General features: G+C 46.9%; 9 protein-coding genes across 9 annotated transcripts; 5 read left to right on the top strand and 4 right to left on the bottom strand.

Moving 5' to 3' along the window:
* Positions 1 to 291: 291 nt before the first annotated feature.
* Positions 292 to 1470, bottom strand: FOMMEDRAFT_134856 (ribosomal protein S5 domain 2-like protein; the record flags this gene model as incomplete). The annotated part of the gene is made up of 6 exons (XM_007267641.1): positions 292 to 372; positions 459 to 608; positions 685 to 900; positions 983 to 1091; positions 1165 to 1243; positions 1317 to 1470. The coding sequence occupies 6 exons, from the start codon at positions 1468 to 1470 to the stop codon at positions 292 to 294; spliced, it is 789 nt and encodes a 262-aa protein (XP_007267703.1).
* Positions 1471 to 1639: 169 nt separating this feature from the next.
* On the top strand, positions 1640 to 3095 carry FOMMEDRAFT_87529 (uncharacterized protein; the record flags this gene model as incomplete). Its single annotated transcript, XM_007267642.1, has 3 exons — positions 1640 to 1999; positions 2075 to 2273; positions 2404 to 3095. 3 exons carry the CDS (start codon positions 1640 to 1642, stop codon positions 3093 to 3095), a joined length of 1251 nt encoding a protein of 416 aa, XP_007267704.1.
* A 153-nt stretch (positions 3096 to 3248) lies between these two features.
* On the bottom strand, positions 3249 to 3923 carry FOMMEDRAFT_56126 (uncharacterized protein; the record flags this gene model as incomplete). The annotated part of the gene is made up of 3 exons (XM_007267643.1): positions 3249 to 3392; positions 3459 to 3556; positions 3872 to 3923. Coding segments are annotated over 3 exons (294 nt in total), but the record flags the coding sequence as incomplete, so codon positions are not given.
* Positions 3924 to 4763: 840 nt separating this feature from the next.
* FOMMEDRAFT_21045 (kinase-like protein) lies at positions 4764 to 6295 on the top strand. The gene is made up of 5 exons (XM_007267644.1): positions 4764 to 5233; positions 5321 to 5465; positions 5554 to 5690; positions 5743 to 5997; positions 6083 to 6295. The coding sequence occupies exons 1-5, from the start codon at positions 4940 to 4942 to the stop codon at positions 6233 to 6235; spliced, it is 984 nt and encodes a 327-aa protein (XP_007267706.1). The 5' UTR covers positions 4764 to 4939; the 3' UTR covers positions 6236 to 6295.
* Positions 6296 to 7188: 893 nt separating this feature from the next.
* FOMMEDRAFT_157508 (uncharacterized protein) lies at positions 7189 to 11433 on the top strand (the record flags this gene model as incomplete). Its single annotated transcript, XM_007267645.1, has 10 exons — positions 7189 to 7346; positions 7420 to 7778; positions 7840 to 7923; positions 7996 to 8079; positions 8183 to 8341; positions 8397 to 8683; positions 8733 to 8760; positions 8828 to 8902; positions 9118 to 9237; positions 9296 to 11433. The coding sequence occupies 10 exons, from the start codon at positions 7189 to 7191 to the stop codon at positions 11431 to 11433; spliced, it is 3492 nt and encodes a 1163-aa protein (XP_007267707.1).
* Positions 11434 to 11457: 24 nt separating this feature from the next.
* On the top strand, positions 11458 to 12659 carry FOMMEDRAFT_157509 (uncharacterized protein; the record flags this gene model as incomplete). The annotated part of the gene is made up of 2 exons (XM_007267646.1): positions 11458 to 11477; positions 11537 to 12659. The coding sequence occupies 2 exons, from the start codon at positions 11458 to 11460 to the stop codon at positions 12657 to 12659; spliced, it is 1143 nt and encodes a 380-aa protein (XP_007267708.1).
* A 1592-nt stretch (positions 12660 to 14251) lies between these two features.
* FOMMEDRAFT_147311 (uncharacterized protein) lies at positions 14252 to 16748 on the top strand. Its single transcript, XM_007267647.1, has 13 exons — positions 14252 to 14740; positions 14802 to 14834; positions 14900 to 14934; positions 14990 to 15028; positions 15092 to 15120; positions 15180 to 15193; positions 15246 to 15278; positions 15458 to 15517; positions 15579 to 15710; positions 15782 to 16019; positions 16081 to 16129; positions 16204 to 16409; positions 16472 to 16748. Exons 1-13 carry the CDS (start codon positions 14668 to 14670, stop codon positions 16548 to 16550), a joined length of 1020 nt encoding a protein of 339 aa, XP_007267709.1. The 5' UTR covers positions 14252 to 14667; the 3' UTR covers positions 16551 to 16748.
* A 1097-nt stretch (positions 16749 to 17845) lies between these two features.
* FOMMEDRAFT_21048 (uncharacterized protein) lies at positions 17846 to 19165 on the bottom strand. Its single transcript, XM_007267648.1, has 3 exons — positions 18430 to 19165; positions 18226 to 18366; positions 17846 to 18161 (listed from the first exon to the last, which is right to left on the bottom strand). The coding sequence occupies exons 1-3, from the start codon at positions 19076 to 19078 to the stop codon at positions 17908 to 17910; spliced, it is 1044 nt and encodes a 347-aa protein (XP_007267710.1). The 5' UTR covers positions 19079 to 19165; the 3' UTR covers positions 17846 to 17907.
* Positions 19166 to 19288: 123 nt separating this feature from the next.
* FOMMEDRAFT_157513 (S-adenosyl-L-methionine-dependent methyltransferase) lies at positions 19289 to 20420 on the bottom strand (the record flags this gene model as incomplete). Its single annotated transcript, XM_007267649.1, has 5 exons — positions 19289 to 19646; positions 19708 to 19808; positions 19870 to 20086; positions 20170 to 20250; positions 20341 to 20420. 5 exons carry the CDS (start codon positions 20418 to 20420, stop codon positions 19289 to 19291), a joined length of 837 nt encoding a protein of 278 aa, XP_007267711.1.
* Between the last annotated feature and the right edge of the window lie 85 nt (positions 20421 to 20505).

Raw genomic sequence — 20505 nt, forward strand, 5'->3', positions numbered from 1 at the left:
TGCAACTTATATACTATTCCATTGGAATGAAAACGCATACTGTAAGGGTCAAACCTTTCATAAGTGGAACCCGAACAACATTATTGAAGGTGATTGCATAGCTCAATTACGTCCTGCAACCATGTTTGGGAACATGAAACACGGCTTTTACAATGAATGGATAGCAAAACAGCAGGTCAAAGCATCTGTACAATTTGAGACTATTGACTTGATCAATCATTTGTGATTAGAAGCACGAAGTTGACAGTCACACGAGTCGGTCCCACCATCAGACTTGAAGTCATATATATTTCAACCAGTCTGGGATTCCAAAAGAGCCTGAGCTACAACAGCATGAATATCTCGACATTTTTCCTGACAAGCATCAATGCACTACACCACCAACGAAAAACAAACATCAGTTTTCATCCACACGTGCATATCCCTCGAATATCAATAAAATCACAATACGGACGTACCTTCTCCACTTCATCAATACTCATCTGTCCCGTCTGCCACACGTTCGTTACAAGTCCCAACGCAGGAACACAAGCTAGTGTAAGCCGACCTCGTGCAGCGCGCGCTTCTTCTGTAGTTGGGTCGAGCCATATCTCTTTTGGCATCGTCGCCTATTTAAAAAAATTATGAGCAAATATGAACATTATCACGAAAAAGCTAAGTGAAAAAGAAAAATTAAGAACGCACAGCAGCACACGAAACAACCAATCCAAGCATATCAATCCTCGCATGCGCAAGAGCCGTACTCGCTGCAATAGCTCCCGCCGAAACACACCCTTCAATTCCATCATTCTCAATGACGAATAGGAATATATCGATACTGGATTTGGGAATGAGTTCTAAGCGAATGGCTGGGGTGAGTGATTGTTGGATTAGGATTGAGACGGAGCGGTCTTCTGCGTCCTACAGGTTTTTATAATTGTGAAGTTTTGAGGTGAGGAGTGGTGAGTGGTGAAGGTGATAGGCTGAGTTGTGTTTGGCTTACCCGCATTGGAGCTCGACGCTTCGCACATGAGAAAGGAGCGAACTTGACTTCGACGTGTAGTTTTCCTTTTTCATGATAAGTCGAGGTCTTAGACTGTCGAGGGCCATACCTGAAACACCAAGCATCAAGCATTAACACAAACAGATTTGGTAGATTGAACATGGAAAACAAGAAGGACGTACACTGCACATGCAATCTTCGTCTTCTCAGTCTCAATATATGCAGATCCATTTGCTTGGCTTATCAACCCCGTCTTAAGGACTAAATGAAACGTATATCATATTAAAAATTTAGATGAATGAGCATGAATTTAATGCAATGCAATACAACGCACAAATTGGGCGAATATCCGAAGCCGATCGTCCTCGTCGCCCTTTCGAAGGACCTACTCCAAGCTGCTCTCCTTCCTCTTCATCAGACGCATAAATAGGAGTGAAGCTCTCCTCAGGCCCATTTATTCGTCTTCGGTCAAATGCACTGGATGCCATCTTGTGAAGTTACGATACCACTGTAAAGTCAATGTAAAGTCAAAAAACGCGCTAGATGGAGACGCGTCTAACTTTTGAGTCGTTTCTCGAAAAGGAAAGAAGTGCAACCTCTGACGATCCCTGCGTCAACTCAAACCGTCACTGACTTACTCGCTTGACACTGCCCACCATGAAAGTCTCCTTCTCTCTCTCCAAACCCAAGGCTACACCCACCACCCAAAACACAACTCCCCAACTCAAAAAGCCAACCCCAGCGTTCGGCTCAATCGACGATGATAACGAAGGAGAAGTAGACGCAGCTCCTACAGCTTCCTCCTCCTCCAACAAATCATCCCTCCTAACAAACCGCACACTCGCCTCTCAAGCCCCACCATCCGCACCCAAACTATCTAAAGCCCAACTGAGACGCGCAGAAGAAGCCAAGAAAGTCGACGAGACCGTATTCGAATACGATGAAGTATGGGATAAGATGCAGGCTGCGAAGGAGAGGCAGAAGGAGATGAAGAGTAAGGAGGCGACAGAGCGGAAGGTATCACACCTTTCTCATACTTACAGCTACAGATTCGCTAATATATATCATTTGACATTAACTGGTTCACGTTAGCCACAACACATAAACGCCCTCCTCCAATCCGCTCGAATCCGTAAACTCGACCGCTTACGCGCAGAAGAAAAGATGATCCAACGTGAACGAGAAGCCGAAGGCGACGAGTTCGCCGACAAGGAACAATTCGTTACGCAAGCTTATAAAGATCAAATGGCTGAAGTACGAAGAGCTGAGGAAGAGGAGAAGAAACGCGAAGGTAGGTTATTTAAGTTATTTAGTTGCCTTCTCTATCTCCTCCCTGTGTTCAGTTCATTCGGGTTCGAGGTTCGAGGTTCTTGATGAATGCTGATTTTGACTTTTTTTGTTTTCGTTTTGGGACTTGATAGAAGCAGAAAAGTCAAAACGAAAATCAACAACAGGGATGTCCCACTTCTACCGTCAACTCCTCGAACAAAACGACCAAGAACACAGCGCCACGCTCTCCGCCGTCTCCGTCTCACAAAATCATCAAGGTAATCAATCCAAGAAGATCAAAGGACCTTCCGGCCCCGAAACCCAAAACCTCACCATCACCAAACCAACAGATTACACTCCAATCTCAGACCTCCAACTCGCCCAACGCGCACGCGAAGAAGGTAAATCCGTCGAGCTAAATGACGATAACCAAATTGTCGACAAACGCGATCTCTTATCCGCCGGACTAAACCTCTCTGCTCCCAACACTCGACATCTGGGATTATACACCAAAGGAAAACCAAAGAACCAGAATGGAGGAGAGGATGGAGGAGGGGAAGGTGAAGTTGAGACTCATCGAGCTGTAGGTACCGCTGCGAGCCGACGAGAAATTAATGAGCGGAGAAGACGAGAGATTGAGCAGCAGCTTGCGAAGGAGACGGAACGGACAGCTCAGGAGAAGGAACAGAAGGAACGGGAAACTGCTGCGAGGATGGTTGCGAAGCGGAATACGGAAGAAGACGTGCAAGGTGCACGACAGCGATACTTGGAGCGAAAGAGGCGGAAGTTGGAGGAAGCTGAGACCGCTCAGGGAGTTGAAGGACAGCAAAATGAGAATACTTAGATAGAGTGGCTTGGACGACATTTAATTTTATTGCGACGTATTGTACAGGATTCAGTGTATTGTCATACAGATATTGCATGCAGGAGTCATAATAACGACAAAGAAGGTCTAGTAATCACTACCTCCACCCATTTCATTCTCTTCAAACTGTTTTCTCGCTCGCTTGATGTCTTCTTGCATGAAGAGAAGTTCTTCCATACGGGCAAGCTTCTTCGCGTCACCAGATCGTGACAGCGCACGTCGTAAATCCTCTATGTGTAGACGGCTTCTTCGTGTAGGTGCGAGCGCAGTCTGACACTAAAGATGTGTAGAAAGAAGGTCAGGGTGTTGCAATCAACAAAGGAAAGGGAGAGCATGACGCACCACGTCAACGATGTATTCAATAAGGATTTCTTCCATGACGGCCACGGAGTCATTTGCGACCTGCTTGTCATCGCCGAACCCGTACATGAGCTTTGGTACTGTCAAATGTGTGAGTATACGTCCCAAACCACGTCATGAAGCAAGCAAAATATCAAATTCGACCAGAAAGCTTTTAACAGCATTGCCTCCGAGGAAACTATGAATAGCTATATGACCGACAATGACCGGATAGTCCTCGGACGATACATAGCACCCAGACGCTCGGTGTGCCAGATCAGCGGTACAGTAACACAACACCGACAGATACTCACACTCGTACTATCGGTATGAGTATGAGAATAGACAGAGCACACGACTCCACTTCTGCATAATGAAAGAAGGAAGGTACAGCTATAACTTTAAGATCTGCTCACATTCTTTTGAGAAAAGTCCCTTGAGCTGGGACTGCCTCCGTGGACCTCGTGCGCTGCCCGAACTAGAACCGACACCGCCGACCGATTGCTGGACAAACGTCGTGTTGAATGCCGGATTTGGCTTGGTCGGATCGAATTGAGAGAATGAGGTAGTACTCGTGGCTGGGGTTTGTGTAGCGGTTGGAATGGGTGCAGTTACTGTTGTTGATGCTGTTGCTGCTGGCGGAGCGTGCGGAATTGGGGCAACCTGGCGCTGTTGCTGTGCCTGCTGCTGATAGTAGCCATACCACTGATGGTAGTTGTGAGCGTATTGTTCATGTTGCGGGTAGAGCTGTGGATACGTTTGAGGGTGAGGGTGGTAATGCGAGTACTGCTGCCAGGCCATTGTGGTTTGGAGTAAGGTAAACCTACTGCAGTAAGAATTGAAGCGTGACACGAGGCACGTGTTCCGCCAAGTGCGTGGGTATCGATATCCAAATGCGGCTCCGGTATTTCATGTCCGAGGGCGCCGTAAAGTACAGCCGTCTGCAGAATCTCTGCTCGTCGCCACGTTGAGGCACGGTCTACCGCTTTCTGCTCTCATTCTCCCACACCGAATATCCTTACTGGGTAGAGCGTTCGGTGGTTTCACGGGGGCCAGCACAGGCGCTCCTTCTCGCTGGGAATCCAACTCCTCAATCGTATTTTGCCACCGTTCAATCATGGCCTTCTCTCCGGGTCGTCGTCGGCGGTTACTCAATACTGCCCAGACATCAGCGAATACCTTTCCCTCTTTCTGCCTAGCCCTGACGAAATGTCAGAAGGCGTGTTTGACTTTCTACCGCATTCGGTACCGATCCTACGCTCCTCAACGGCTATACACTCAAAAAAGTCCTCCCAATCTTCACCTGTTGCTCTATCACTTGCCGAATGCCTCCTAATCTGTGCTTTCGTTCAGGCCTCTCCCCCGACTCGGGTGTCTATAAGGATATAAGCCACCTACCTTGTCCATCTTCCCATGTTGTTAATCCGCTCAGTACAACTGTTTCCCTCTGTATAATCTAGAGATTATTAGACTCGGTGCTCGTCATGCGTCCCCGTAACCACTCTGCCTCGTCCTCGTCAAGTAGAGACTCTTATCTCTCATCTTCGTCCGTCTCTTCTCTCGACGAAGACGAGCTAAATGGTCGGATCACACCCAATTGGGAATGCTATAGAAAGCTCTTCGAGCAGCGTGGTTATCGTTTGGACACGGCACGAGACGCAAGACAGTACTATGAACGTGTCTTTCAAGGTTCAATACCTACAAACGTCTGTCACAGGCAAGGCTATGCTCGGGCTTGTCGAGCGAATCCAGATGCACTATGCAAAGATGCCGGGCTGGTGAATCAAACGCTATTCTAACCCGCTTCACAACACCCCACGACAAAGCCAGTCTAACTTTCTGGGTCTCTCTCTTCTTATTTTTAGCCTGACAACCTTTTTCGTGGGACGCGTATATTCGATGGGAAGCGTTTCGTGGTCAAGGCTGTATGTCTTCGGAGCCGACAGTATGAGGTCATTCGTATGCTATCGGCTCCTCCGCTTCGTGATGATCCGATGAACCATACGATCCGTGAGTGATCCTTGCCGCTTACAGGAGGCATACTTTATTGCGTAGCTCCTTTGCTTACCTGATGTGTATCTCTATGTGTCCCATGTAGCCGTTCTTGACCTTATTGAAGTGCCCGAGTCAGACGTGGCGTTTATTGTCCAGGAAGAGTGGTCTTCCGAGATTATTGACCCGTGTAGGCCGTGTCCTCCCATTGACTTTTTACGAGCCGTCCGACAATGCATTGAGGCATATACACTTCTGTTCTATGAACCTTCTTCCATTCTAATAGCTATTGCAGGGCCTAGCATTCATGCACGCGCATGGAATTGTACATCTCGATGTTTCGCTCCGTAACATTCTCACGGACTTCCACGGGCGTTACAGTTACATTGACTTTGAGCTGAGTCGGAGATATACTGACAAGTCGACACCGCCTCGAATATCCGGGTGTAAAGGAACAGAAGTCCCTCCAGAGCTTGAACGTGGTGAAGAGTCAGACCCCTTTAAGGTAGACGTGTGGGCGTTGGCTGTCGTTATCCTCCGAGCTTGTAAAGTAAGTGTTCGAACCAACGTTCAAATGCGTTACTTAACCCTTACTTATGACAATTTTTGTCTATGCTCTATTTATCGTTTTCCAGTTATCCGGCCATGACCTCCCCTGTCTCGTCCAACTAGCTCAACCCATGCTCAACGCCTCCTACTCTGCTCGTCCCTCAGCACGCGAAGTATTACTAGCATTTGACCGTCTCGTGGCTCGTATCGTACCGAATTGGACACCACAGCGACTTTAAATTAAATACATAAATACGAAATTAATATTTATCTGTCCTGTGTCTTTTTTTCACTCACGACAATGTTAAACTCTTTCGTTCGCTTTTTTTTCGGGATTTTTCTCATCCACTTTCTGTTCATTGGTCGGGTAATATATATTATTAAATACATACATACGTTCTTTGATTGGCTGTCAAGTTAGACTCTGCTTGGCTTGGCTTGGACCCTTCTTCAAGTTCTTGTCCCGTTTCAATGAGATTCCGAACATTCCAGTCTAGTCAAGGTTTATGTACTAATGTAGCGTGTCTCAATCTGGGGTTCAGTCGATCATACATCTGTCTTGGAATGAAATCTTGAGCATGAATTCAGGATTTGCTGAACAGCATCTACCATTTTGACAAAGTCAGTAGCTGAAGCTTACAAGACCTGGAAACAAGTCGTGCTGCAGTTGAAAATGCACTTGAAAATCTTTATCCACTATGACAGATCTTGAAAATATTACAACCTAGCCATTCTACAGATGGAGGTAGGTGCTAAGTAAGTCACGTGCGTGGGAAGGATCAGCACTACCACTCTTTCATGCAACAAATACTACTGAACACTTGTAGTTTTTTCCATAAAATTTTTACAATGAAATCTATAGCATATAATAGATAAATTACATTGGCACGATGTGTTGTTGGCTATAAAGTGCACTGATAAAGGTTGGAACAATCTTTACATAATACTACACGTGACTTACTTAGTACCTACCTCCATCTGTACACTAGAAGCACTTCAAACAATCCGGGGATCGGGAAGAACTTGAAAAGTCCGATTGATTACAGTCGAATTACTCTCAATCGTCAATCTGCAGGGTATCCTAATTGATCCAACTTTATTGTATAACCTTGCAACACTTCTTTGTAAAAACAATACAAGAGATGGGGATGAATAGAATATATGGAAGAAGCCATTGGGTCGGAACGAGCTTATGTGGAGCTTTTTACCTGAAGGCCATCCTGATAGTTCCATCGCTCTCACCAATCTTGCAATTTCCGAGTTCACTCGATTTGGAGAGTTTGGAAGGACCGAGTACCTTCAGGAGGCCATCAAGTTGCTCCAGGTTGCTCTCAAGCTTTGCCCTGATGGGTCATCCAGATCATTCTACCTGTCTAAACAACGTTGCGGCTTCTCTATACGACCGATAAGAGCATCATGGAAGGAGCGAAGACCTTGAGGAGGCCATCGGGTTGGAACGAGCTGCTCTGGAACTCCGCCTCGAAGACCATCCTGATCGTTATGCCTCTCTCAGTAGCCTTGCAACTTCTCTGTGCACTCGATACGAACAGCATGGAAGGAGCAAAGACCTTGAGGAGGCCATCGAGTTGGAACAAGTTGCTCTGGTGCTTCACACTAAAGACCACCCTAATCAATCTATTTCTCTCAGAAACCTAGCAACTTACCTGTGTACCAGATACAAGCAGTATGAGATGAGTAAGGATCTTGGAGGAGGCCATCGAGCTAGACACGGCTGCTCTAGAGCTTCGACCCGAAGAACACCCGATCGTCATATGTCTCTTGGTAACCTTGCAAACTCCTTGCACTCATCCTGATTGGCATTTCTTTCTCAGCAGCCTCACAGTTCCCCTGCTCACTCGATTCGAGCAGTATAGAAGCACCAAGGGGCTTGAGGAGGCCATCGAGTCAGAAAGGGCTGCTCTAAAGCGTCACCTCAACAGTCATCCTGATTGAGGATAACTGGAACTGACGACGGACTACGTTAATGCGCTGCTGGCAGCTGGTAACCGTGAGAACATTTTCGGGATCACGCGATATATAAACGCTTTAGAAACTTCTTACTCGATGATCCCAAAGCGCGCAGGTACTCTCGAATGTTGTCCTTGCAGTACAAAGTGCTCGTGAAGGCTACATCATGCATCGGCTTCGCATATAGTCAGACCTTTCTCGTTTCTTTGTCTCGACAGTTCTCGCTCTACCGTTTCTTTCCTCTGGCCATCCCTTGGTCCGCTTCGCTACCTTCACGTTGTTTCTTGTTCTGATTTCAGCTATTGCTCTGAGCTATAACTACTCTGATTCCAACTCTGCTACTGTCGCAACTACCGATAATACTGAAGTGGGAGGTCGTGCGCGTCGTGCTTTTGACCAAGCTCCTCATTCCAACATCATCCATCTGACCAGAACGCTACCTTCACATTACTCGCTCGACGGACCAACGACAGAATCGAAAAAGGAAGGACATATCTCTGAAACTAGAAACTTTCTTCCGTGATATCAAGCAAGGAATAATAGAACTACGAAACCCGGAGAGTGACTTGCCTCTTCTCGTTAAAGGACAACTTTGCATAGATGGATGGACTATCGAACTTAACATTTTCTTGAAAGATAGAGCGAAGGCTTGGGCGTGGGTGGTATCAGACGAGATTTCTTACTTTCCGGATGAGGTCTATTCTATTCTGTCCGGTTTTGTGCGAATGTCAAACCAGCGAAAGGCTTATTGATATAGTTTGTTGCCAGGCCCCTCCTAAACTCTTTACTTTCACAGGTGTGTACAAAATGCTGTACTATCACTGATTAATAATTTTTTCTCTCTGTCCTTCGTGGATGAATAGGAGAACTGGAGCTCGTAGACTGGACTGTGCTTAAACGCTACTGCTCGCTATTCTACGAAAATGTAGGGATGGATGGTGGGAGAGTGACTATATGCGCTTCGCTCACCAGTATCAGGCCATTACTAATATTACCTAGGTAAAGCATCTTTGATCAGTATACTAACTTCTTTTTGCTGTAAGGATTGTATTTTGATATTTTGTTGCTAGAACAGGGCACACTGATGATGGAAGCAAATCGGGGACAGCTGCTGCTATGCAGGATCATTAACATGATCCCAAAACACATGAAGATCCGGCTCTTGAACACTGCAAGTGCTTTGCGCAACCGGAGGAACAGGCGGAGATCAAGGGTGATATTGATTACATTTCTACTGCTCTGGAACTTGTGCCGGGGCATCCTAATAGCTCTGGTTTGCTGTATAGTTGTGCTCCTTTTCATTTCAAGACAATTCAAGACATGGAGACAAGTGGACAATGTAGAAGAAGCTATTGTGCTCGAACGAACCGCTCTGGACCGTTGCCCCAGAGGCCTCCCTAATCGTTCCTTTTTTTTTCATCTCAATAACCTTGGAGCTTATCTACACAGACGATACGAAGAACAGAACAGAATTAAAGACATTGAGGAGGCTATCGAATTACATCGTGCCGCCCTCGAGCTTCGCCCCGAAGGCCATCCTTTTCGCTCTATGTCACTCAACAACCTCGCGAGATCCCTGCACACCCGCTACAAACGGTATGGAAGGGCTGAGGATGTTGGCGAGGCCATTGAGCTGCTCCGAGCCGCCCTTGAGCTCTGTCCTGTGGGTAATCCTGATCGTTTTATGTCTCTCAACCTCCTTGCAATTTCCTTGCACGGCCAATACGAACGGCATGGAAGGACTGAGGATTTTGAGGAGGCCATCGAGCTGCTTCGAGCTGCTCTCAATCTTTGCTCCGAAGGTCATTCCCTTCGCTTCTGGACGCTCAGCATCCTTGCGCTTTCCCTTACCACCAGAAATGAGTGGCATGGAAGGACTGAGGACGCTGAGGAGGCTAAAGAGTTATACCGATCCGCCCTCAAGTTACATCCTGTAGACGACCCTGATTATTTTGAGTGTTTCGGCAGCCTTGTAGCTTCCCTGTGCTCCCGACATCCATGGCGCAGCAGGACTGAGGATCTGAACAAGGACATCGAGCTACACCGGGCCGCCCTCGAGCTTCGCTCCGAAATCCACCCTGAACGTTCTACATTTTTCGACAGCCCTGCAAATTCCTTGCACACCCGATATCAGCAGCATGGAAGGATTGAGGACCTTAATGAGGCCATCAAACTGAACAGAGCCGCCCTCGACCTTCGTCCCGAAGGCCATCCTGATCGTTCCACGTCTCTCAGCAGTCTTGCACTCTCTTTACGCAACCGATTTGAGCGCCATGGACGGATTGAAGACCTAAACGAGGCCATCGAGCTACACCAAGCCTGCCTTGACGTTTGCCGTGAAGGCCATCCTGGCCGTTCTATATCTCTCATCGAAGTTGCGATTTCACTGTCCATTCGATTCGAGCAGCTCGGGAATCCTAAGGACCTTGAGGACGCCATTGAATTGGAACGAGCCGCCCTCGAGCTACGGTCTGAAGGCTATCCTCGTCAGTTTGTGTCTCTCCAGGTCCTCGCAGCTTCGCTGCGCATGCGATATGAGCAGCATGGAAGGATTGGGGACCTCGGGGAAGCTATCGAGTTACAACGAGCCGCCCTTGAGCTTTACCCTGTGAATGACCCTGACCGTCCAACGTATCTCTGCAGCCTTGCAGTTTCCCTATCTGTCCGATATGCACGGTATGGAAGGACTGAAGACCTTGAGGAAGCCATTGAATTGAACCGAGCTGCCGTAGAGCTTTCCGAAGGCCATCATGATTGTTCGATGTGTCTCAACAACCTAGCGACTTCCCTGAATATTCGGTATGAACGACACAGAAAGACAGAGGACCTCGAGGAAACAATCGAGTTGCATCGAGCTGCTCTGGAGCTTCGCCCCGAAGGCCATCCTCATCGTTATATGTCCCTTTTCAACCTTGCAACTGCCTTGTCCAGTCGATATTTGCTATATGAGAGGATGGAAGTCCTAGAAAAAACCATCGAGTTGAGCCGAGCCGCTCTGGAATTTCTCTCCGAAGGCCATCCTCAGCGTTCTGCCTCTCTAATTGATCTGGCAGGTTTCTTGAATATGCGAATCAAGCAACGGTGGTGTGTGGAGGAGTATGAAGAATGCATGCAACTACTGGAGCTCGGTACCGTCCATGCATTTTCAGGAGTATCAGATCGCCTTGCTGCAGCACGTACATGGGAGTCACTTGCACGACTGCGCGATCACAGCACAGCTTTTACAGCTTACAGGATAGCAATATCGATACTACAACACGCTCTCACTATAAGTCCAACCCTCCATGAACAACATGATTTCCTCATCGAAAACAATAAGCACAGCTTGCTCGCTTTGGAGGCCGCTTCCTATGCAATACATAAAAATGAATTGGAACAAGCCATTGAGATACTTGAGCTGGGGAGGGGCTTTCTCTGGTCACAGTTACGCAGTTTCAGGACTCCTCTGGATCAACTCACGCTGCATTGATGCCCGGTTCCATCATGAACGACAATGGATCAATCGGCCCGGGCGTCAGAACAGACCGGATATCATTTGATGACCTGCTAAAGTTGAAGAAACGACTTTCTAGTGAGCAAGAGGAAGTCATTGCTAAGATTCGAAGCGTTCCAGGTTTCGAGAGCTTCCTTGAAGCTACACCATTCAGGGTACTGCAGCAAGCAGCTTCGGAAGGTCCCGTTATCATGGTTAACCACTGCAAACACCGTTCCGATTGTCTCATCATTCTCGCGCGCGATGACCCGTCGGTGACCTGTGTTCCGTTAGACAATGAGTTTTACGAGGATAGTATCAGTCTGTGCCAAGAGCTTGTGGGGACGCGCCGAAGGTTCAACGCCGATTCGAGTGCTTATGATAAAAAGCTTCGTGAAGCGATGAAGATGATATGGGATAGAGTTGTTTCCAAGGTCGTCATTGAACTTGAAAAAATTGGAGTGACCAAAGGCTCCCGCATCTGGTGGTGTCCTACATCCGTGTTGTCCGCGCTTCCGTTCCATGCAGCAGGGCCATTTGAGGATGCCGACGGCACCAGGAAATACCTATTGGATGATTATATCTCGTCATATACGCCATCGCTCGGAGCCCTCATAAATGCACGGTCAGGAGGCCACGAAGACGATCCGACGGTGCTGGTTATCGGAGATACCTCACTTTGGTCGGCTAAGCAGGAAATTTCCAATATCCGGAATTGCAGAATGGGTACCAAATTACTCGTCGGAAAGAAAGCGTCTCGTGATGAAGCGATCAAAGCTGTCCAGGAAGCGCCATGGGTCCATTTTGTTTGTCACGGCTTCTTGAGTTCAAGTCCTTTCAACTCTTCATTCAACTTATCGGGTGGTGGGCTAACGATGCTCGATATCATCCAGACCAGTCTTCCAAATGCGGAGTTTGCGTTTCTTTCTGCCTGTCATACTGCGGAACAGTCTCACAATGGTGCTCATGACGAGGTTCTTCACCTTGCAGCGGCCATGCAATTTTCAGGTTTCCGAAGCGTAATCGGTTCGATGTGGGAGCTACTTGATACGGATGGTCCTACGTTTGCTAAGGCTGTTTATGAGTACATAAACGTATGTGAGGAGGAAGAGGTGAAGTATAAGAGGGCAGCTGGGGGTCTTCGCAAAGCAGCTTTGGAGCTGAAAGCGAGGGAGGGGATTCAGACTGAACGATGGGTCAATCTTGTGCATATAGGTGCTTGATTATTGTCGTAATAAACTCTATGGAATGTATTATTAACTGTTTATCTGGCATCTTTACTGATTTTGAAGTCGGCTCTACGTAGAGTCTAAACACTCATGCAAGCATACATGCATAGGCCTTGCGCTAATTCTATGCCAACGACTGCTCATCTCAGCACCAACTGAACAATTGGATGCAATGCTGGAGAAGAAAGGAATGTAATGTGTTGTGTGCCTTGGAACAACTACAATGGTTTAGTTACCGTGTCTTCTGTTCTAGTCTTGCATTTTGTGATCAATCTGAGTTGGTCCGGTTACCAGTAATCCAGCTTTTCGGCTTGCACATTTTCGTTACACCAACCCGTTTTGTTTTCAACAGGTTTCAATCGTTACAGCCACGACTTATCAGAAGACAATCTGCGAGAGGTCAGCAGTATCAGCGAAGCAAGATGCGCTCGTCCAAGAAGGACCCACATTTCCGAGTCGGATAGAGCCCTCGTATGTATCAAGCCACAACACAATAGTTTCCCTTCATTGGTTACATCAAACGCCGAGGCAACCAAATGAATAAGGGGAGTAGTAGAATTTATTTGTCCGGTTGAAAGTTTCAAAGTCTTTTGGATCGAGAACGGCGGATAGATGCCGATCAAGGCAGCACCAGAATAGCATCAGCGCTGATATCTCGTTGCAATTCTGTTCTTCTTATTCCTCTTCGTCTTCCTTTAGAGTCTAACAGTTTTTGGTCTTCTGCGGTGCAGAAGTTACTAACTTCGCCGAGGCTTCGGAGTTACAAAGATCACGGACTTCGTCGCCTTCGTATTCCAATCGATGCGAATACCACGTTGACCCATTTTGAGTAACGTTTCTCAACAAACGTGCCTTGAATTCTTTTCGGACTTGGCTTTACTCTCACACTTGGTGAGAAAGCATTCGAGCTAACGACAGATGTGACCATACCACTTCTACTGCCCGAGAGAGATAAGGGTGGGAGTTGTCTTGCAAAGCGACAATATTATAGACATTCTGGATATGCTTGTGGGGTGGTATACGGTCGATCCACCCAACATATTGTATGTAAATCGACAGAGCAAATCGTACCTTCGGCAGGCCAAGATTTCTAATAATGATTGAACTCGGAATATCTGGTCGAAGGGCCCAAGGTAGCACTCAAGCAAAGTTGAGACCACTGTCTTCAGCGGAGCTTATCCAAGAATGACCAATTAAAGTGCTCATGTTTATGATTAGTGTAATAATACCAGCTTCTGCAAAATTTCATGCTGTGTGAAGTGAGGAGATGGTGGTGGTGGTGGTGGTCGCGGCAAGTATTTTTTGTCGTCACGAACCCACCCTGATCTTCGCGCGCTGGCGATGCGGTATTACTATTAGATTTGATCGGAGGGCAAAGGCATCTATTTATTTAGATCGCGTCCGAATCGCAGTGAAGTCAGGTGACTAGACCAAGCTCGGGTCCTGTTCTGTGTTCAGTTCGTTCAGATGTATTCAGCTCGGAGCGTTGTCCATTGCTAGTTAGATTCGTCTTCACTGTCGCGTTTTCTATTTCTATGTATTCACATGGCAGTTCCCGACGCCTTGGGAAACCAATCGCCATGTGATCAACCTTCATCGGCGGACTATCTTAGTCTAGTACGGACAGTGACGGCTCATCCCATTGATACCGCCGTTCTCTCTAGAAGCCTGTGGTCCAGGGACTGTCAACTTTACTTGAAGCATCTTCGGAATCCCACGTAAATACTTCTTTGATTTCTCCTTTCGTCCATCACGCGCTGGGGTGTGCTCTTGGACACAGAAGACTTCGACAGTCATCTTCAATCTTTCGGACCATCTCTAGATTGAGGATGTATTTAAATATTTCCGAAGCTAGTCCTTCTGACCTCCAGCGACATAAAGTGATTCTCCACACCTGTCGCAGCTCAGAAAGCGTTACTTGGATGCAGTACCTATTCCCGACTTTGACTTGTGGATTCCCTTTACTCGAGCTCGATCTATCCTACCGCCGTCACTATAGAACATGGTGAACATTGATACGTTTAGCGGTATCGAGCACACCATTCAGGTTATCCAAATCACAAAATGGTGCCACTGTGAGTCGCGTATACTCGTGTCTCTTCTGCTGCGGTGGGGAGTGCTGAAACTTAACGTCAGTATCGTCATTGGTCATGTACCTTTACGAGCTGCGTGAGCAGGTTTCTTGGTTTGCTTTCGAGTTACAACTTTGGCTGAATGCATGGTGGTGTTGCAAGTAATCACCTTCGACGATGAAGTGATGTTGATTTGGGTACACATACTTCATTTGCTCTTTGTACGTGTACTGAGGAAGTTCTCCTTATCAGCTGAGCCCGTTCAGTTATGGCAAAATACTATTTCTTTTCGTCAGTATACGCTTTTTATGATGGCTATCTCGGGAAGACGACAGCGCTCATAGGAATTCACAGCTTCGATATTTCACACTCATGACGCTTCTGTATGCATTCTCTCTGGCTTCGTTATTGGGGCGCACTAACCCGTTGCTATATGCATTAGCTTTATAAATATTGGTGCGTTATCAAGCTACCTTGCTCAAGTCTCAGGTGACTGACTATGATACAGTTCTCTTCCTCCGAGAAGTACCAACCAATGTACGTAATATACTTTTGAAGCATGTGTAAGCAGCTGACATCCACCGTTCCAGTTGTTAGTTGCACTGTACTATGCCCACTGATGTTGTCATTTGGAGCTGACATTATATTTTCTGCACAGATGTTCGTTATATCTAACTCTGCTATTTATTTCAGTTCAGTTACTGAGAAATTTGGAAGCAGGTCTTGCATGGACACGCTTTCAATGGACAGCGGGATCAATAATTGGATTTCTATCTCATTGTAAGAGACCTCATTTTTTAAGCATTTCCGTTTCATTCTAATCATCGACGGCCTGCTCTAGTAACATTAGAACTGCGCCTCTTCGCGATGTTCAGTAAATGCAAAACGGTTGTTACCACGTTAGTTGCCTCAACAGTGGCGACAGCTGGATCAATGTGCGGCATATATATTAAGATAATGGTAGTAGAGAAGGGTAAGACGGATCAAAATCATTCCACATGAATTGTACCCGCTGATCTCATTTTTGTTTCTGTCTGATACCAGCTGTGTTTGTCAACCTTGGAAAAGCATCCGAACATAATATGTGTTTCCACGTGAACGTACCGATTTTGTTCAAGTATTTCTGGATCCCATGCCTTATAGCGGAGTTGATACTGGTCGTCCTCGCATTGTACAAAGCTGTGCAAACGAATGGAATAATGCTGCATCGATGGTGGTCCGAGAAGGGCCATTATGGATTTTTGCGTTTCCTTGTCCGAGACTCAATTCTATTCTTTTGGATGTACGTATATTTTAGTATGCGCTCGTAACTTACAAGGACTAACTCGCGGGAATATTCATAGGGTATTCATACCTTTCTTAGCTAATCAATTAGTATGGGTTTTCGGTGGAGTGCGTATCTTATTTTAACAGTGACAGTCATACTCCGTTTTTAAAACTCTCGTGACGACATTCCTCCCAATTAGGCCGACTACATTGAAGTCACTCTCGGTATCGGGATTGCTTCTGCGAGTATCTGGAGTCAACGTCTTCTTCTAAATATCCGGAAACATCGCCAAACGAGCTCGGAAGACGTCAGCGTTCGCGTCACTCTCAGCTCGGATATTCCTTCGTCTTCTGGTACTGGTGGAGGGATCGTTCTTGGAAACCTCAAGAAGATGGAGTTTAAGTCGTAAGTTTGGCTCATCATTACAAACTGTCTGATGTTAATATGAACACAATTATTCTTAACAGGGTTAACTCCTCAGCAGGCTCAAGTGGTTCGAGGACAAGAACCACAATATCAAAATCGAGCACCAAGCAACCCGTCTGAGGTTGTCCCTTTCCGCTGTACACCTCGGAAGAGCGTCACTGTTATTGTATCCCCATTTCCTGACCGTTTCCAAACTGTCCACTTCGGAGGAGCGCTTTATTTGTTGTATTCTCATTTCCTAACTTTTCGGATTCGTGTATCCAATGTTTACATCTGTGTTACTATACATAGTACATAGAATTACCTTCTAATGATATTGTTTATCCATGTATGTTCGTATTCTAGATTCTCGATCAAGGAAGAGATGATGGATTTATACCACGTGATTAACGCGCCGTGCTGAATCTCAAGTTTCGTACTCCGATAAGCGAAATGGGATCGACATCATCAAGACGTCTCGAAGCGTTCAAGCTTCTGTACAGTGTACCGCTAAGTCCGAGTTATATCTTATATAGAAGGTATATGGATATTTCTTAAGATTTTGAATTGGTAGCGCAAAGATGGTCCAAGAGGAGTCAAAAACGCAGGATTTCCTTTACTTGGATTGGGTGGCTCGTGTGGCACCAGTACTATGCATCTGTGGCGAGATCTAGCTGTCTCCTTCTCGACAAGATCAAAGCGTTACAGCCTCTCTCTAGGACTATGCATGCCACCTTGCCACACCTCGTCGTGCAGGCGCAAGCACTCGTTCATCCACCTCCACTTGTGCTTCCTCCTACTAGCTCACACTGCTTCGCTCATCGTCTTTTCTTGGTTTCTCGACTGGCCACACCTGAGTGCGCTAACCAATCTCAACGGTCAACATGTCTGAAACCTCAGAAGATGACTTGCGCACGATAACGGCTATGAACACCTATCTCAACAGCCAAACACACTTCCCAGGGCGAAGAGAACTCGTCTCCGAATCGGACGAAGACCTCTCCACAGTATCGACGCCTGTAGACTTGGACACCGAAGCTCAAGCTCATTCACCACTCCTCAACAACATCATCAATGCCAACGATGCCGAGCGTAGTGCGAATCCGTGTGCCAATGTGAATGGTGGTGGAGTAAGCTGTCTACCATGCTGCGAAGAAGCACAAATCTCTCTAGCTGCGTTCTGCGCTTGTGCCGGTTTGTTTATCATTCTGTGCTTAGATAGTCAGTGCGAGACTGCCTTGTGCTCGACTTCTCAGGCGCTTGCGTGGATGTGCTTTTGTGGATCACTTTTGGTGTTGGTGTATGCGTTGCAGCGGAGTTCGGATTGATTCTTTGAGCCAGCTCGTTGGATGAGTTGCGAAGGTTCGCCACTTCCCTGTGGACTGTCTACGAATCCTGCACTGCGAACGATTGAATCCGGACTAATTGCACTTGCTGGAATTCCTCAACGCGGTCTACAAGTCCCATTGCGCTGCGTCGATAACAACCCGTAGAGTAACTAAGAGAACTTGCTTGAAACAGGATCAAGCAAGTCGACAGTGCCTGTCATGCCCACGACGCCATCGTCATCTTCCGCCCATAGTATCGCGCTGTCGCCATTCAGGCTGAATGCACCACGAAGATGCTGCCGTCGGTTTACAAGCGTAGGATTTCGTGCGCGATAAACGAAGTTATCGATACGTCCGGAGTAACCTTCATGATACAGCGCTTCTACGAGCATAAGCGCTGTGAGAGGTCCGTGGACGAGCCGTTCTGACAAGGAACGCGCATGTGAAAGGTTGAAGAATGGAGAATGGGGCGGCAAATTAGGAAATACCTGGATAACCTTCCTCGTTCTGCGCATATTCGGGGTCAAGATGGATCAAGTGCCCATTCCATGTTAAAGCGGAGAAACGGAACAGCGTGGTCGGGGATGGCGTCCACGAGAAGGTGTAATGTAGTTTAGGTAAACCAGTGACTACCAATAAAATTGCATTTTAAATTGAGATCTAATCGAACCTGAGGAATGTATGAAGCAGACCTTCTCGTGCCACCCTCGAATTGGCACGCATCTCACGAGGCAAATACACATGAATCCTCTCCTCACTAACGAGTGGTTCCTCTTCGCCCTTGTGCGCGTAATCGATATTTTGGTGAACGAACACCATTGGTGAACCCTTTTCAAAGCCCTTCTTCTCAACCTTAGGTATTTTCACGCGTGCTGTCGCCTCTCTGCCAACTTGCAGACCATTCGAGCTTCCATCCGTTCGATTATGAGTAAAACGAAACGTCCCACCAGCCCACATGCGTCTCGTAAACGGCTCAGGCGGACAAAATTCACGATCTGTCTTGTCCGTGCCGAGTTGATCTTCTGTCGAACGTGGATAGAAAAACACCAGAGTATGTAAAGGGCTTAGTGAAGCTCCAGGTGCGAAGGCGCGCGTCTGGGAGGTGTGAGATCGAGTGGGCAATGTGCAGAAGAGATCAGCAAGCTTAGAGGCGGAGAGGAAGTCATTGTGTTCTTTTGTAACAGGGAGAGTTTGGGTTATCCATGTGTTGAGCGGGGATTCTTGGGCAGGTGAGATAATTGACGAATATCGGCACTTATGTTGCAGACACGCTACGTTCGCGTAAGGGAGAAGTCGAGAATGGTGCCTCGATAACGTGGGCCTTAGTCGTGTACAGGACATTTTCAGCGTGTGCAGCTCAATGTTGTGCATCTACTTATAAACTGCAGTGAGAGAGATCATGGTTCCCTCACATGAGAAAATAGCTGTCGGAGAAGAACGGATTTACGTGTAATAAGATCGCGTAATTTTCATAATCTACATATGCACACGTTTTTAGATTCTTTACATGCAGCTATCCATCTAGTTTATCACCGTAATATATCATTTTCCTCACTTCCTGCGAAAAACAACAACGGACGTCTTATACGGATACTCAAATACTCCGTTTTCTTTGTCAATCCATACTTTCTCCTCATCCTTCTCAACAATCTCATGTATCGTTTCGCGTGCCTTCTTCTGTACGTCTGGAGGCTCGATCGCCATGTAGCTAATGCTACATATGCGGCCTTGCACAGTCTGCTCGGTGGCGGGAATTGTGTATGAAAAGACGGTTTCTTCGTGTGGATAGAAGTCCAGGTCGTAGGATGGCGTGGAGAAGATGGTACGCCAGAGTCCGGAATAGTATGAAGGCCGATTTTTGTTGGCTTCGAATGAATCGCGGAGGTTGGCAACCCAGCGGGCGCGGTCACTGATTTGACAGCAGTCAGGAATTTAGAACAAGGGGATGATAAAGACGATAAAATACTCACCGGTCTTCGAGGTTCCAGATACATGCTGTTATCCCGTTTGGTTTGAGGACTCGCGCGAATTCCCTGGCGGCAGCTTCGTAGTCGGGACACCAATGTAACGCCTTCAAGATACGAACATGCTCACACTTACTTATCAGATTAATCACACGCATATATACGCACCTGAGCGGTAACAATCAAATCCGCCCATCCATCCTCCACACCCGTTGCACTATCGAACGTCCCCTCCGCGATATTCACTCGAGAGTCCGTAACGGCTTTAGAGAAGAAGCCGCGCATGTCTTCACTAGGCTCGATGGCTTTGAGTGCGGAGATGGTTGATTGGAAGGAAGGGTGCGAGAGGAGGGCGCGCGTGAATATGCCTGTTCCAGCACCGAATCTATATGTAAAAGATTTGAGCGTGTTTTGGGTCTTGACGGAAGGACGATGGGATAAGAAGAGATAGGATTCACCGCGACATACTCGACAACGTTTATGGATTCCCTGGGTCCGAGAGCTTTATGGACAATCTCTAGCGCTTCGGGTTTGTACGAAGGACGTGATCTGCATGAATGCATAGGTGCATCAGTTGTTCACGTTTAATGGTAAACAATAGAATATATCCAATAGGATGGTCAAAGAGCGATTACTCACTTATCATAATATTCACTCTTCCCTTTCCCATACCCATCCCTAGCAAGGTCGTTGACTTTCTGTGTAGGTATAGCAGTCATAATGCTGGTGCCGGTTTTAGCTCTGGTCGAATAACAGTGTGTATGCTCAACGATACCGATTCAAGAAGAGGGAAGCGTTGGATAC

The sequence above is a fragment of the Fomitiporia mediterranea genome (genome assembly GCF_000271605.1).
Source record: "Fomitiporia mediterranea MF3/22 unplaced genomic scaffold FOMMEscaffold_7, whole genome shotgun sequence".
NCBI lineage: Eukaryota > Fungi > Basidiomycota > Agaricomycetes > Hymenochaetales > Hymenochaetaceae > Fomitiporia > Fomitiporia mediterranea.

What these genes read in the sequence shown, in the direction of transcription:
- FOMMEDRAFT_21048 (XM_007267648.1), bottom strand. Translation starts at nt 19,078, where the DNA reads ATGTCCTGTACACGACTAAGGCCCACGTTATCGAGGCACCATTCTCGA. An exon ending in TTCGAGGGTGGCACGAGAAG is followed by an intron (nt 18,367 to 18,429) that starts GTCTGCTTCATA and finishes TTTTATTGGTAG; the next exon opens with TCACTGGTTTACCTAAACTA. An exon ending in GAACGAGGAAGGTTATCCAG is followed by an intron (nt 18,162 to 18,225) that starts GTATTTCCTAAT and finishes GTTCCTTGTCAG; the next exon opens with AACGGCTCGTCCACGGACCT.
- FOMMEDRAFT_21045 (XM_007267644.1), top strand. Translation starts at nt 4,940, where the DNA reads ATGCGTCCCCGTAACCACTCTGCCTCGTCCTCGTCAAGTAGAGACTCT. An exon ending in TATGCAAAGATGCCGGGCTG is followed by an intron (nt 5,234 to 5,320) that starts GTGAATCAAACG and finishes TCTTATTTTTAG; the next exon opens with CCTGACAACCTTTTTCGTGG. An exon ending in TTATCCTCCGAGCTTGTAAA is followed by an intron (nt 5,998 to 6,082) that starts GTAAGTGTTCGA and finishes ATCGTTTTCCAG; the next exon opens with TTATCCGGCCATGACCTCCC.
- FOMMEDRAFT_147311 (XM_007267647.1), top strand. Translation starts at nt 14,668, where the DNA reads ATGGTGAACATTGATACGTTTAGCGGTATCGAGCACACCATTCAGGTT. An exon ending in GCAAAATACTATTTCTTTTC is followed by an intron (nt 15,029 to 15,091) that starts GTCAGTATACGC and finishes AGGAATTCACAG; the next exon opens with CTTCGATATTTCACACTCAT. An exon ending in TAGTATGGGTTTTCGGTGGA is followed by an intron (nt 16,130 to 16,203) that starts GTGCGTATCTTA and finishes CCTCCCAATTAG; the next exon opens with GCCGACTACATTGAAGTCAC.